This window comes from Sylvia atricapilla, chromosome 6 (assembly GCF_009819655.1).
Source record: "Sylvia atricapilla isolate bSylAtr1 chromosome 6, bSylAtr1.pri, whole genome shotgun sequence".
Lineage (NCBI taxonomy): Eukaryota > Metazoa > Chordata > Aves > Passeriformes > Sylviidae > Sylvia > Sylvia atricapilla.
The window spans coordinates 43,379,783-43,395,985 of record NC_089145.1 but is presented as its reverse complement, the minus strand read 5'-3'; the positions used below and the strand labels follow the sequence as shown (position 1 = coordinate 43,395,985).

The window sequence follows — 16,203 nt, the reverse complement described above, 5'->3', positions numbered from 1 at the left end:
TGCTTTAAGGTTGACTGATCCACTGTGTAAGCTTGCATCCATAATTTTCCAAACTTAGGGCATGGCTCAGAATCAGGATAAAAATCACTTCTGTGATGTCTGTCAAGGTCAAACCAAAAGTCTTGAGTAAGCATACTTTTGTGTAAAGTCCAAAGTTCAGGATATTTAAGGCTTGGACTGTATGCTTCTTTGGCCTTGACCCTTTCAGTGAAGCCCTTTATCATTCTCACAATATGAATAATGATAGTGATCTCTGAAAGATAAGACTGGCTAATAACACTAAAACTGTTAATATTTAATGAGTCATGTTGAAATGAATGTGCAGAAGTTTTCTTTTATTGTTCTTGTCAGTGGAGCTTAATAATGGGAAGCAAGACTCCCAGTTCTATTTCTGACTTGTGGTAGTTTGTCCATAAATGTACTGTGTCCATGAAGTCCTCTGCTGGTATCTCAGTTGACCCAGTTATAGTATGTGTGCCAAAGTATATTTCATAGCTCTCTTCCTTCTGAAGGTTAATAAAATTCACAGAGTTTCAAGCAAATATTTTATAACTTTGCATAGTTATGAAAGTTTCAAATCTAATTTTCTTTTTTGTGGAGAAATTATGCTCAGAAGGAGTGCTTTAGGGATTGAAATTGTGCTGTTTACTTTCTCAGCTGTAATGTGCAGAATGTGTGCAGGGAGTGTAAGCTAGAAGCAGCTTGCTGTACATCAGAATATCTGAAATGTCATGCTATCAACACAGGCAGAATTTAAAATTAAAAATGGCACGGCTTTTTCAATGAGCAGGCTTTGTAGCTACTATTGTTGCACAGTCCTGTTCCCTAGGTGCTGAGCATTATGTAATTGATCTGGCTGTGGTTTTCCTCACTGGTCTCATCCATGCGTGGCAGAAAACCTAGTAATCTGTAAATTGTGTGGGGGAAAGAGCAGGTTAGAGACTGTCCCTTGTCATTTGATATTTGAGTGCCCCTGCATGTGCCATATATTAGTTTTATTTTCTACTGTGACGCCTAGCTATGAGGAAAGAACTCTCCAGAGCGTCTTAAAAGACATCTTCTATTAAAGAGGGAAAGAGTTAAACAAAATGCAGACAGTAGATCTCACAGCTGGAGATAAAAGCAATATACATGGATGTGTCTCATGCTTTAATTGGAACAGAAGAGTAAGAGCATGGGGCTTAGTTTCTCTTCTAAGTGTTTGGTAGAAGACTGGTTGTGAAGGCTGGATGGGGAAAGAGAAGATAGGTGGAAAGTGTAAAACTCTGTCAGAGCTATGACAATTGTTTGGCGCATGCCTAGAAAAACAAATGACTGTAATGCCTCAGTTTTGTGCAGCATTCCCTAAGGGTCACAATTTTCCCTGTGAGGAAACAGAGACTGATACTGAAGAAGGTCAGACAGCCCATTGTGGTGCTGAAGGTGCCTGGGAGGGCTCCTGTGCAAGAGTAAATTTGAGAAAAACAAGTGAGGCAATGGACATGGCACCAAATTAGGCTCCCTACAGAAAGTGATCTGGTATGAGCTTGAGTTCTGTCTTTCTGGTGCTAGGCAAAAAGGGCCCAGTTTGGGAGTGCTTTTCCAACCCTGTCTCCACAGAACAAATTCCCCCCAAGAAAAGGAATTCTGGAGAAAATACACAATTGACAACTTAAGTGTAAATTTAGAAATATGTTGTTGGATAAGAACTACAGCAAGTCCAGCACCCTGTGTCTCGGGGCTGTCTCCATGCAAATGCATCCTCTCATGAATTTAACTGAAGAGGTTTCTGAAGTTAGATTTTATTTGATTTATTTGGGCCCATGTCCAGACCAGCATGGCCTATATTTTGGCCTAATGAGTAGGTGGCTGGGATGTCACCAAGTGTATTGTTTGTTCTGCAAGAAGCACATAGGGATTGATGCGTGTTTCTGTTGTGCTCTTTGCCTGGACCTGTGCAGGAGCCCAAGCAAAGCATGTGAAAGGGGCTGCCCAACTGGCCTTTTGTTAAAGAACTGACTGCTTTTATAGGAGCTGGGGATGACGATTACTTGAATTCATATTCAAAGTCTACAGTTCGATAGTGATGCTTTGTTTTGCCTAAATTGCCCTATGCTTTCAATTAGATCCTTACCCTTTCCCTTTTAGAAAAAAAACCCCCAAACAATAAACAAAATCAAACCCAGCAAGCTGTTTGATACTGCTTTTACAAGTTGTCTGTGGTGTTCCAACTCCAGAAATAACCTTGTTTTAATGACAGGCAAAGCCATTCTTGCATTCAAATACAGAGAGGTTGTAATTAAGCTTCGTGCACTGTTACCTGACAAGAGATGCTTTTTGAGTGTGAACCACACACATCATTATTAGTGCAGTTGGCTGACTGCCCATCAAAGCACTGATTATTTTCTACAACAGCTACTCCAGTTCCCCTGCTTTCAGCTTCCTGTTATCTCACATGGACATCAACATCCCTTTGCCAAATTTCTTAGTAAAATCATCGCCCTCCAGACTCACAGGAAGAGGATTTATCAGCACTACAGCAGTTAATTGCTTTAGGTAGCATGTGCCACTGTCCTTTGAACAGTGGAGGTGCAGGAAGGTTACACATACTGTCAAAGGGAACCAGTTTGCAAGTCTTGGTGGAGAAGTTAAGGCAATTAGTATCAGATTCAGTATCTTGGATCTGCTTATCAGAATATCTCAGAAATGTGCTACTGAGGTATTTTGAGAAATGCTATACTTCTAAAAAGTGGCATTTTCTGTTCATCCTTTATATGTTTGCTTAGCTTGGCCTATTGTGGAGCAGTTACTCATTGAGTGCTTGTGCTCAGTTAGCTGCTTGAACACACAGTTCCTGAGTAAATTTGTCCTTTGTATCTCATTCTCTTTCATGTATGTTTCCCAGAGGAGCTCCTTCAGCCAGATCCATTGCAGGAGTAATTATTTCATCAGGATTTAATGTATATCTTGATTGCGCTTTGAAGACATTCTCTTGAGGAGTTTTTATAATTTCAACAAGGGATCATAGCATGTAAACAAGAAAATAAACATTATCTTTCATATTAATCAACAAGACGATTAAATAATAAGCAGGATTGTTAATTGGTACTTGGAGATACATGCTAATGACTGTCTTGAGTTCCACAATGACGGTACCAACAGGTAGAGACTCTTTTCTGCACAGTAAAGCTGCACATAATTTAGGAGGCATTACGGTTTTAATGTGCAGCTGCAACCACAGTGAAGTTGTGCAACTGTGCTCCTGGTGTCCTATTTCAGCATATGTTTTCATACTGAATGAAGTATTAGCAAGGGGATTTGAGACTTAGGCAGTTAAATCAGTTCTCATTGCCACCAAACCCTTGAGGTTTTGTATAAACCCATGCTTGTGGTATTTGACTTTGCTGTGGGATGCAGTTCCTGCTGGTTTCAGGATGCAGTAGGAGTCAAAAGCTGCTTCTTTCCTCAGAGGCAAACGTCCAACTTGTTCCCCAAAAGACAGTGCTTTTGGGCTCCCTCTGAGTTTGGAACTACTAGAGCCTCATTTTTTCATCACATGAATCTTTGTCTTTTTCTAAATACTGTAGTGTTTGTAGAGGGAGAAGGAAGCATGTAGGGGGTCTGCATCCCTAGAAGTTGAAAGGTTCAGGAGTTCACCACACAAGTTTTGGAATTTAGAGAAAAGGACTGGAAATTTTGGAGATCTGTACTGAGAGTCCTGCTGTTGTACTAACTAGCTGTCTAATTTTGACTCACGTGTCCAGTTTTGCTGCTCAGACACAGCCAGTTCTTTGTACTGTTGCTCATTTGAAGCCAATAGTGCAGCTGGAAGAAACTGTGCAGCCCTTCTGCTCTTGGTGATAATTTTTATTTCTAACCTACAATAAATGTAAGCAAAGGAAGAGTTTGCCTCTCTGATCAGCTTACTGAAGCTGATTAAGCCTGAGGCTGCCTGACAATGGTCACAAGATTTGTAGCAAGGTTGGGGTTCTAGATTTACCCTTGATTTGTTATGACAGCAGAACACTGCCTTGGTTTCTCCATGGGTCTGTTGCTTATATGCTGCATGGATTCTAGTGCCAGTTTGACCTCACTGAAATGTACTTGGAGGTCTTGGGCTGAAAGACATGATTAAAATGTAAAGTAGTCATTTTAGAAAGATACTTACTAACTTGTTCAATGCGACAAGCCCTTATATTGCAAGCATGGACCCAAAAGAGCTGCTGGCATCAGGAGTGTGGTCTCAGCATGTCCAAAGATGCTGGCAGTGGCACGCCTTATGCTTTTGCTGCCCCAACAGTCATTCAAAGTAATGCTAAAAGGTAACAATTTGAATGCTTTTATGACATTTATCTATGGATGGACTGTATACTGACAGTCTCAGGGTTGGATCACACATGTCTTTTTCAGATGTAAAGCTCTCCTTTACTTTGAGGAACTGAGATTTCACCTTCATTTCCATGTCCAGTTGCTCAGCATGTGCTTGCTAGCATATGTATTTTATTCTGCTTAAAATAATTACTCTGCAGGGTGAATTTTATTTTCCCGTGTGGGTTTTGATGTAAGGAAGAGTTTCTGTTTTGGTTTCTTGCTGTATTGTTTGGTGCTGCTGATGGGGAATAGCAGAAAAAACAGATTTTGTTCCTATTTTTATTCACAAGGAAGAATGTTGCAATTTTAATTGTATGTTCTAATTTTTCCTCCTTCTTCATCTTTTATGTTTTGAAATTATACATTTCAAAAGCAGGATCATTATCATTCAGCACATTAAAGCGTGTCTTTTTAATAGCTTTCCATTTTAATGTGAAAGAATGGAATTGGGGAGGAAAAACCAATCTGTCTTGAAGGAAATTTTCTGTTATCTAAGGATTTTCTGTGCAGCCAACAGGAGAGGATCTTGAGCTCAGCTGACTTAGAGTACTATCCTCTGCCTTGAGTAACTTGTAGGGTACAAAGAACCACTTTCATAATGTTATCACCAGCAAAGTCCATCTGGTTCTGCCAGAGACAAGGGGATTATTTCAGCTTTTTATTACATCAGTGAGATGTTAGTTTTTTAGGATTCAGATGTCAGGCTGTTGGGGGAAAGAAGGGCGAGTTAGATTATAATTGAAATTCTGTTTGTGGAGAAATTAACTGAATATTTTGCCAGTAATTTTTCTACCCATATTTCCTTTATTAATGTCATGATGGCTTGTCCTTATGAAATCAGATTAGAATGCAGTGACTTAGTTTGTTAAGCAGGCAGTGATGACAATGAGCATCTGTTTGTCTGCTTCAGATTCCTGTTAACACCTAAGTAACATTGTCCTTTCTTGCTATTACTTTTATACAGAGCAGCACAGAAGCTTAACCTGTCTTCGAAGAGAAAGAAATACCATCCACCCCTGCCACACACACATGACTTCTCTATTTATGCTACTAATTTTAGTGGCATCCTGCAGCTCTGTCCTCCCCCAGCACCACCCTGCCTTCTGAGAGCTGTGTCCAAAATCAAGGACAACCCTGGCATTGGAAAGGTAACTTTGGATTTCAATATTTTAAAGTATTTTTCTAGACAAATCTTAACTGGGCTGGAAGCTTCTGGCCTAGAACAGAGCTGGACAGACTCAAGAAAAGGGTCTTGGGATAGAGAGAGAGCCATGTCAATTTGAATGTGCCTGAATGCTGTTACCTCCTGTGGACTTTGCAAAGGGTAAGAGACAACATTTCCTTTGACATTCAAACCCACTGGTCCAAACCCAGTGCCCATACAGGTTTCTGCTGTGGAAGGAGTAGTCTCTGTGTTGCCAGCAGGACTCAGGCACTGGTGCTGTCTCTCTGCTGAGGTTAAGGAGATATGCTGAGGGGGCTTTCTTTCCTTTTGCTTCACATGTCGTTTTAAGAGTACAGAAATGGAGTAGCAGTCTTGCCAACTTAGGAAATGCAGCACCTTTGAAATTTAAAAATTCGTGCTAAGTTCATCTAAAATTAATTAAAATACAACCCAATTACTTAGAGCTTTATTCATATTTATAACTGTTTAATCACCCACACAACAGAGTCTGAATACTTATTTACATAGGCTACAAGAGATTAGTGTTTGAAGATAGAATTGAAGTATGTAATGTGCACAGGAGAGCTAAAATATGCAACTAGAGTAACTATACAAATCAGCATTAACATAAAGAGTTTGTCAGCCTGAATACCTGGAGCTGACACTTGCTCACAGAGAATATTCTGTATTTCCTGAGTTTGTGCTTAATGGAAAATCAAGAAGTAATTTGGGGTATTTTAAGCAGATGGAAAGTCACAGAGGAACATAGATTGTTGTTTTTTTTTTTTTTTTTTTTTCTCCTGCTTTTCCAGCCTCTTAGAAGAGGATGTAATGATGGAATACAGTAAACCTGGAACAGTAATTTAGACATTCCCAGGTGGAGGAGGGTTTGCTAAGGAATGTCCTTTCTATGTATGAGTTTTAACAAAACCCATTTGTTGTGCCTGATTTTTTTTTTTTTCTGTGAGACAGTACTTGGCCACGGCACCAGGAATAGCAGGGAGCATGGCATTTCTGAGGCACTTTGCCTTGGGAAGGCCTTTAAAGTATGACTGTATATCCTTGTGCCTACAGTTCAATAAAACTGTCTCTCCACGTGTGTTGCCTGCAGCTAAGTGTCGCCAAGAGACCACAGCCTTTTTCCTGTGCTTTGAGGGTGGCTGGTGGAACTTCCCAGCATGACTTTTACCTCATGGAAAGCACTGGTTTACCTGGTGTCTTCAAATGGATTAACAAAATCTGTGATCAGGTGCATGATTCCAGAGGGCAGGAGATAACATGCCTTGGGTCATGTGCTCTACCTACTGTTTTCATTAGTGAGTAGAGTGGAGAATTTTCCAAGGGAAAAGCTCCACCAGAATTCCAAGGATATGGCATACCCATATCAGCTCAGCTGTGGGGGTGGGTACAGAGGGTTAAGCAGCTGGTGGGGTGGCCTTTTCCTCCCTCACCTCTAAGGAGAAGTTGTTGTGTGAGAATGAAAAATAGAAGTAACAAACTGGAAATGCATGCTGTGTCCAGGATACATCAAGGAGAGGAATGTGCCTCCCTTTATGAAAAAAATGAAGAGATGAATGATATGCCAACTGTGCCAAAATAGTATTTATTCTACATGAGTAGTGCCTGAACACTACAGTGACTAATTATTGTTTGTACTGACACATTCTGTACAATCCCATTTCTCTCATAAACCCACTTGGAGGCTTAGAGTAAAATGCATGTTGAAGCATTTACAATGGTAAATATGACTGGCTTTCTGTATTGTCTCTGCAGTTGTAATTCTTAACAATTTTTCTGTCCGCTAATACTCAAGGTTGGTTCAACACATTGTAAGGGATACAGAAACAATGTGGAAAATGTGATAGAATTTTGGGAGCCAAAAGAGAAATAAGAGTTATTCTGAACTGGGTGATGGTGATGGGACAGTTGAATCTAAGGAACTGACTGAAAGTAGTATCGGAGTATCTTGTGTTCTTCTGTGGTGTCAGGAACAGAACAGATCCTGCCACTGGTTGTGGGACCTTGTCTTGAACATTTGAGCACAACAGACATTTGGGGTAAGGAAGAGGCTTGAGTTCTCACTTTTCATAGGCTGCATGGCTGCAGCAAATGCAGTTACTGTGTATTGTGAGCACTGCTGAGTGAGACGGGAGTGTGGAGAGATCGTGATGGCCAGTTCTTGGCCTTGCACTCAGTTATTGATTATTGGAGCTCAAGATCCAAATTTATTCTTAATTTCACATCATCTTCTCCATGCATATCATCCAGTTCTTCTGCAGTGAAATTGTTATACAGCTTTTATGGTTGAATACATTTGTTATTAGAGATTTACTGCAGGAGAGAGCCCTTACATATCTTTTGCAATTTGTGTTTATAATTTCTCACTGTTTCAAGCATTCTTCTGGAAGGTGTGAAACAAATGTCTTATTAATTTCTTTTACATTTCAGAAGTACCATTTTTTTTCTGCTTATAATAATTTCAACAGCAGTGTGTAGTGTGATACAAATCTTTAATTAAGCCTTTTGCTTAATTTTCTTTGGTAAGATTGAAAAATGTTATACACTCTCACAGGTGCTTGCAGGGGTTGTCAACATGCAGGAATACCAAGCAGGGAAAAGTTGAAAAAAAAGCACAACAATTTAGAACAGCATCTCTGCCTGGGACCTGTGTTTCGTATAATCAACAGTAATCAAACTCATGCACAAAGGAAGATCCCACTATCAATTCAAACTAGATACTGAAAGGAATTTTGCACACTACTGATAAATGTTACGCAGCAAAATTCATACCTTTCTCTTGAATGTGCCAAAGGCATCAGAGTCCAAACCATTTAGTTGAATCCTGCTTAAAAGGCAATGATCCAGTGCACTATGATTCTTGTAACTGAATCATTTTTGTGGTCTCTCTGGGTGTTATTAAATTTAATGTCAGAATAGTAGGAAAGACGTCTGAAAGCCATTTAATATTGTCACTGGAAAGAAGTTAGATTATGCTCAATTTCTGACATTAATGTGCTACTTAAGATAATTTATCATATTGTGGTATTAAGAAAGACATCCTTTTTACAGTGGCTGCTGTATAGCATTCTAATGTGCTATTTTTCTTTAGCATGGTGGGAAGCCTTTTTCATGCAAAATGTTATTTTCTGGGGTTCTATTCAGCTCATTTTTTATAATACTGCATCACTTACAACAGCAACTTTAAGTGCTTGTCTCTTCCAAGGATTCTGTCAATTTTTTTTTTTACGTTAGAATGACAGAATGCTCCTATGTGAGACAATTGAAGTGGAGCATTTAAAGAGAACCTGAACTGTCAGACATGTTGCTTGGAGAGGTATATGGATACCGCTCTTCATTTATGAGTTTTAGACATTCACTTCCATTTATGCTTTACTAAGCCATAGCTAAGGTACTGCTAATATGATTTACTGATCATACAGGGTTGTCTTAAGTGTGCTGTGTGTCCCATTCACTGGTTCTTACGATGGTTTGATGACGGATAACAAATAGGTACTTAATTTTGTCATCTTTACTGCTCCTTGTTCCCTAATGACTGGAGCGTTATTTCTGATGTAAGTCATGTATCACACTAAGTACTTGCCTATTGATGTAGGTGGCACTGTATCACCCAAGGTGCTTGCATGCCTGCCAAAACACCTTGAGCTGCTTAAACAAAAATGTGGAAAAGAGAAATAAAATTACATAAGTTCTTGTACTTTTTTTTCACCTTGAAAAAATGAAATATTTCCCTTCACGTTTTCTGGGAGTACAGAATCAATTATTTTTTAGCAGAGTACAGTATAGAAGTGGGTTTTTTTTTCTTTTTTGTTTTAGATTTTCCCAGGGGTGCTAGCTGGTCTATACTAGCATGGCAATTTTGCATATAAATTTGCCATCCATTGGTAGTGGCAGTATATGAAAGACTTGTAAGAACCATCCATGGTAAACCAATTTAGCAAGGGTTATATATCTGTCAGTTACAATTAAATCCATGAAAAATATTGGCTCTGAACTAGGACTTTTATAATTTGTTTTACACTGTATTTGAAAAATAAGTGATTTCATTGGAAAATGGTCTTTATTCAGCAAAATGTGAATTCTTTGTAATTTCTTGGTGAGAAATCCTAATTCAGAATGGTGGGTGTCTAAACATAGTTATTTAATTAACCTGCTGTTATACGCCATTTTGTGAACATTGGACAAAATTAACTTCCTGGCTGCATGATGCTTGTCAAGGATGCATGTTTCTAGGGAATATTTAGTGTCCATTCAAATTTGTTATAATGACATTTATTACTAAAGACCAAATTGCTTGCTCATTTAGGGATTATGATACTGCTGTAATGCAGAATATGACCAGCATTTTTAAAATGGATTCCAGTATAGCGCCAGCACCTTCCCAAAATACAGAGTTTATTTTAGTAAAAGAGGTTTGAGCACATGTATTTTAAAAATTTACATGCTTTTTAATCCATTCCTTTTATTTTTTTTCCTTCTCATTATGTCTAATGTGAAACTTGACAACGATATAAGCATCAGATGCTAACAAAGCATCACTACAAAAACATAAACACTGTACATCCATTGATTTCAAAGGAGGTACCATATGTTACAGTTATGCCTGTGCTAACATACTTGGCTGGGTCAGGATCCTAATTTCCTCAACATTCAAAATGCCATGAAGTCTAGTCATTACCTAGTGAATTAGTGGAGTCTTCTCTGTCTATGAGTCTGTCCCTAATTAAACTCTGTAGAGTGTTTGGCACCCTCCACTGAAGGATGAATGACCAATTTTCCAAGATATATATATAGATACAGATATATATATAATGTATGTATATATGAAAATATTTTTTGCATTTGTTGTCTAAAACAAGTAGTACAGGTCCATGATAGTCTTAGGAACAGAATTCAAATAATTTGATTCTTTAAGTGTGAGGTAGTCCTTCTCCTTTCTCTGGTTTCAGAGTTTAAATCCTTTTCCATCTCTCTTGCTTATGGGGTAATAATCTGTGAGGACCTGATTGTCACTCTCCTGGCTGTTTCTATCTAGAATTATGTGGGATTGTGTCATCTCTGTTGATCAGTGGCTCTTTTCTCTGCAAATTAAGGCTTGAACATGATTTTTTCTGGGACAACACATGCCTCACTGGTCTTAGAATTTGGTATTCTTTGATGTGTAGCTTTGCGATAGCTCCATTCAGTTCAGATCCAAAATACATGGGCCTTACTAGATAAAATTGCTAGCTTGCCTCTGACCATCAGTCTCACCTTCAGCTGTCAGTTGCTTCAAATTTTGGGTTTCACAGGTTTTTGGTCTGTCTCCTTCCAGACCTGCTTTCTGGCACTGACATACTCGTGATGCTCTGCGCTGTCTTGTCGAGTCCTGAAGCCAGCCCATTGTTTTGGTTGGTGTGACTCCTCTGTCCTGCTCTGCTTAACTCCAGCTGGTTCAGTGTGTTGGGGAGATCTAGAAATTATGAGCCCACACCCAGAGGTCACATGGCAGTGCTGGAAAGGGTCACAGCATGGGAACAGTGACTCCACATGCCAGTGGGGCAGAAGGTCTCTCCTGTGACCCTTTAGTGTGAAATGGGGTTGCCAGTATCAAAGGAGGACCAGTGCTGCAAGGAGAGGAAGGGCTGATGCCAGCCAGGATGAACAGTTTCTGAGATATTTTGGTGTTTAGGTGAAAACTGTTAAATATCCATCTAGATTTGACTTTCATAAAGGTCTCAAAGTCTACAGTTTTGTCTCAGGACTCCAACAGGTTACTGATATGAGTGGATCTGAGATTCTCTAGTGATCTCATCAGATGTTTCTAAAGCTTCATGGGGTTTGCCCCCAGAATCCTACACATAGCCTTGTGTTCCACACAGAGAATTTTTGGGTTTTCCCCTCATATATTATTTTTTTAGACATCTACCCTTTTGCCAGTTTATCTCCTTAAAATCCTATATGTTTGCATAAAACTGCTGTGATTTTTGTTTTTATGCTTCAGCATCCATCCCTTAGGTTTGCCTTTGCCTATCTGGAGCAAATGAATTCTAGTGGCTGTTTTCTGGTGTTGTCTTTTTTTTGCCCTGACTTCCACTGTAGGCTGACAGATAAACTTTAAAAAAAAATAAAATTCTTTGATTGCTCAGAAACTCTCTCACCCTTGCCCAGTGAAGGTTAAAATTACACCCACTGTTGTGCTGGGTGAGGGCCTCTGACCTTATGCCACACATTTCTGGAGCTTTTCCAAATTAGGGTTTGTTTATATATTTTTCCAAATTAGGTTGTTTATTTATTTTTTGAATTATTTATCTTGTAATGACATATTCAAGATATATTTACCATCTTCTTTTCCCAAGCACTTTTGATTTTAATAGTATTTCTTTCAGCAATTCTGCTGACCTCCTGGTTTCTGCATATACATGAATCTGGAAAAGTTCAGTAATGGAGTGTGAACCACCAGTGTACAACCCCCACCAGATTAGAGTCAGTTAATTAATGAGATACTTCAGTTGTTTCTATGATTTAGGCTGCCTTCAGGCACTGAGAAAAATGTTAATAATGTGCAAATATTGTGATATTTATGTTTCTTTTATTTTTACTTGTAGAAATTGAACTCAAATACGAACCTAGCCTCTTTTTCTATCAACATCCTCATTAAAATAGAGCCTCTATCCAGTATTCAAAACCTGAATGAATGCCTAAATAAGAAATCTTATATCCTTCATAATTATAAACTTTCACTTGTAATTCTTTTTTACTTTGTGTTGTTCTCTGTATTGAAGAAGAAACAACAAAAGGGGGGAAATAGGTAGTAATAATATCAACTTTCAGCAAAAAGGGTCATTCCTATCACAAGATGGATGTCTGTGTTAGCTCTCCATAAGGAATATAAAAGTTGTGGGGTGCCCTGAGTCTGAGATGACTTTTCTGAAATCACCAAATTTGTATTGTCTTTCCTTTTGTGTGTTCTCTCTCTCTCTCTCTCTCTCTCCCCTCACTCCCAGTCCTTTTAGCTCTCATTGATTCCTCTCCCTCCAACCTGTTCTTTTCCCTTTACACCTGTCTTATTCCTCCATTTCTTTATTCATTCTCCTCTAAATTTCTTTTCTTTTGTTTCCTTGCTTTGTACAAATGTTAGCAGTAGCTGGTACCACCGCAGTTGGAGTTGACTCCAGAAACCTGGACATATTGCCAAATAATGGCCCACTAAAGGTGTGATCTTGAGCGGGCTGGAAATTAATTGTGCTTAACTCTAATAATTCATTTTCATAAGCAAATAAAAGCAGTAGAGTGCAGTCATTGCTGATTTGCTTTCTAGTTATGGGCCAGAGTTACTTTCAAATTTACAGGCCCTGTGTTGTCCTGAATCCTCCCCTCCCTGCATGCCCTTGTTTCTGGATGATTTCCTGCACCACATATTGCTGTCTCTACAGGTGAGCATGCCTTTTGTATGAGAGCTAGATAAGGGGACCCAGGAGAATCTGCAGTTAAAGTGATCCTAAGGCAAGGGCCGTGCTGGCTCTATAGTACTCATCCTATACTGTTTTCCTGCAGTATTAACTCCAGAAGAACACTGGGATGAACTTCGGAGCTGAGAATATAAACCTGTCACTTAAGATTGGTCCTCACCCACAGGCATGCAGGAAGTGTGAGAAGAATAAACAGTATTACACTAAACCTTTCCTTTATACACACTGAAGCATGTGCATGCACTTGGGATCTGCCTGCTATTAGTTTTTGCTTTTGTGAAAGGATATGTTTGAGTAATCTTTGTGCTTGATGGTACTTCCATGAGCATTTCTGCTTTATTTCTGAGTGAAATCAGTCTGGCTCAGCATCATGAATGAGTGTGGCACATTATTAACTCTGCAATTACTGATAGATATCACTTACAGATATATTTAGTGGGCAGGGAAACTAAAGCTGAAATCAGTGTTTTTCTACTCTGCAAATCAGCTTTTATACACAGAACACTAAAAGAAGATGTCCCTCAAGTTGCTTTTCTCTCTCCCTTCACATTTGTATTGAAAGCTCATTTCCATTGTAAAAATGTAGATGACACTTGAGATCTGTTAAGTCTGAGATCTGGTTCATTATGGGAAGCTATTTTAGTACATTTCTCCTTCAGAGAGGTGGTCTTAAAAAGCTAATTTGTCACACAGGGATTTTCTGTGGGTGAAGCCATCACTCTGTTTAGGGGGAGCAATGCTCTGATGGGTAACTTGCTGTTTAGGTCAGTAGTAAACCAATTTTCCTCTTATCCAAGCTCTGGCTGCTATAATCTAATAATAGATGGGAGAACAGAAAGGACTGTTTAGATAAGTGCTTTGAAAACAACATATATTTTAAAATTCACTTTAATCAAGTGACCCTGAAGTGGGCATTTATATTTACATATATTTATATATTTAGTTTTTTTTTTTTTTTTTTTTTTTTTCCTTTTTTCCTGAGGGAGGTTATTTTTTATGAGCACCTTGGTAGCATGTCAAGGTTGAGCTAGCAGGCTAATACACAAAGCTGGCTTCATGCAGCTTTTATGGGGGAACAGCCTTGAGTGTGTCACCTCTGATGCACTTTGCTTTTGAGGCAGCTGTTACATTTATTTTAAGGTTTGCTTGTTTCCTGTGACTTTATTTTCATATTTATATTATTGTGAAAGGCAAAAGAAAAGAAAGTGTTGAATCAGGGGACAGGTGTCAACAGGTGGAAGAATTTGCTGCTGTTTGGTGGAGCCTCCTACAGTGTTTATGGGAAGGGTTGGTTGTTTCTTAACCTCTTTGTTTGGAAGAAATGTTAGGGAAATCCTTTTAGAGCTGCTTTTTGGAAAATACTTCCTTTGAGGGGCTTGGGGGATTGTTTAGGGATGCCTGTGTGCAGCTTTGCCCCCATAGAGAGAAGGAGATGAAAGAATGGGATAGTTGAGAACTTCAGTGTTTGAATTAGCTGCTCTCCCCAGCTGGTAAAGGCAGGGACAGTTCAGCATGGTGCTTCCTGCTGCTCCCACATCTGCTGTGGATCATCCTGGCTTGGCCACTGCATTTCACTGCACACACTGGGTGTAGATGTGTCTGCTGTCACCTTTTCATCTTGTCTGGTACGAGGGGCAGTTCCTGAGGGTGGCTCAGCCTGGTCTCTGCCTGTTGCCTGCATTTCACATGCTGTGCTTTGCTGAAGTAGGTTTTCAGCTTTGGTTCTTCCTTTGCCAGTATCTCTGTGGACACAGAAGTGATGGGGAAGTGCTGACTGCAAAGTCCATTTTTTTTTGTAAAGACACAAAGAATGTGTTCATGGAATAAGTGCACACCATTTTAATGACATAATGTTCTTGAAACAAGTAGGAATCAAATTGTTCTGGCACATTTAAGGTTACATTTAGAAAAAAAATTACTGAAATGGAGATTCATTCTTTGTCAGAGGCAAGTGCTTTTGATGCAGCTTCTACATGCAATATCCAGCTCAGGGCTAAAAGTGAACCTGACTCATAGAACCATAGAATTGTTTAGGTTGGAAAGGATCTTCAAGATCAAGTCTAGCTGTTAACCAGCGCTGTCAAGGCCACCACTAAACCATGTGCTTTAACAGGAGTGGGTGTTTCATGGCTCAGTATCTGTGTTGGAGAAGATGAAGGTGCTGATGGGTGCTGTGGACAGAGCATGTGTAAATTGTTCCAGCTGTGGTATATCCCAGCCATTGAGGCTCTTCAGCCACCTGGTTAACTCTGCTGCTGTGAGAGTTGTCTGGCAGTTGAATAAGGAGATTATACTGTTGTTCAGCTTGTTACTGAAACATGTCATACACCGTGGAAAAAGTAATTCTCACTGAATTTTGCTGTTCTCTGAAGTCTGATCTGCGGGGCAGTTCAGAGTTGAAGTTGCACCTGTAATAGTAATTTACTTCAGTGCAAGGTGTATAAAACATGCTGGTTCTGACATGGGAGCATTTCATAAGGATAAATGATTGTAAGTGGGTGTGAGGCAGTATTTCACAGGTTTTTGAAGTAAGAGTATGTTTTCCAGGAAGCTTAAGAGAAGCAAGTGTGCAGCTGTTGCTGGATTTTCCTGAGACCCAGTCACTTGGCTCCCATAAGGTGCTTTGGAAATGACAGCTAACATGTTGGAGCTTTCTAAAGATACTGCCTTAAAAACCTGTGTGTAGGGTATCATAATTTGTAGCACTGCAATAGAAATGTACCTTGTGAGAAGTTTCTTTTCAAGCTTTTTGACCTTTTAGTGGCTTGTGGTTTGGTTTTTTTCCCTTCTTTTTTTTCTCCCCATTAAATGTGCAACTAACCACTGAAGAGCCTGGCAATGACAGCATAAAGGCAACTGCCTGGGACAGCTGTAAGAGAAACACCTTTTTATTAGAGTAGCATGACTGAGAAATTGAAAGTTTCTAGACTTATTTCAAATGCAGTAGCTGTCTGAGACTTGTATTATTCAGCTGGTTTTCAGTGTCCTTTCAGTCACACTGAGTACTTGAAAGGCAGGAGACTAGAATTTTCTTTTCTTTGGCATTGTGTTACACCTACAGTGGATCATACTTGCAGATCAGACATTGATAAATTGAATTGGTAAATCTGGAACAGCATTAACTGAACAGACAAAGTGCACCTTTGAAACCTAATTAGTTCAGTGAAGACCCCAGGCTGGAATATCTGGCTCTGTTTTTGTCCCACGGTTGTTCTGACA

General features: G+C 39.4%; 1 protein-coding gene across 1 annotated transcript in view; it reads left to right on the top strand.

Annotated features, from left to right (window-relative positions):
• Nucleotides 1-16,203, top strand: part of KIF26A (kinesin family member 26A) — a 92,685-nt gene that overhangs the window by 60,692 nt on the left and 15,790 nt on the right. Inside the window, exon 5 of the mRNA XM_066321680.1 lies at nt 5,315-5,498. Within this exon, the coding sequence (XP_066177777.1) occupies nt 5,315-5,498 (184 nt within the window). The remainder of the gene's footprint in view (nt 1-5,314; nt 5,499-16,203) is intronic.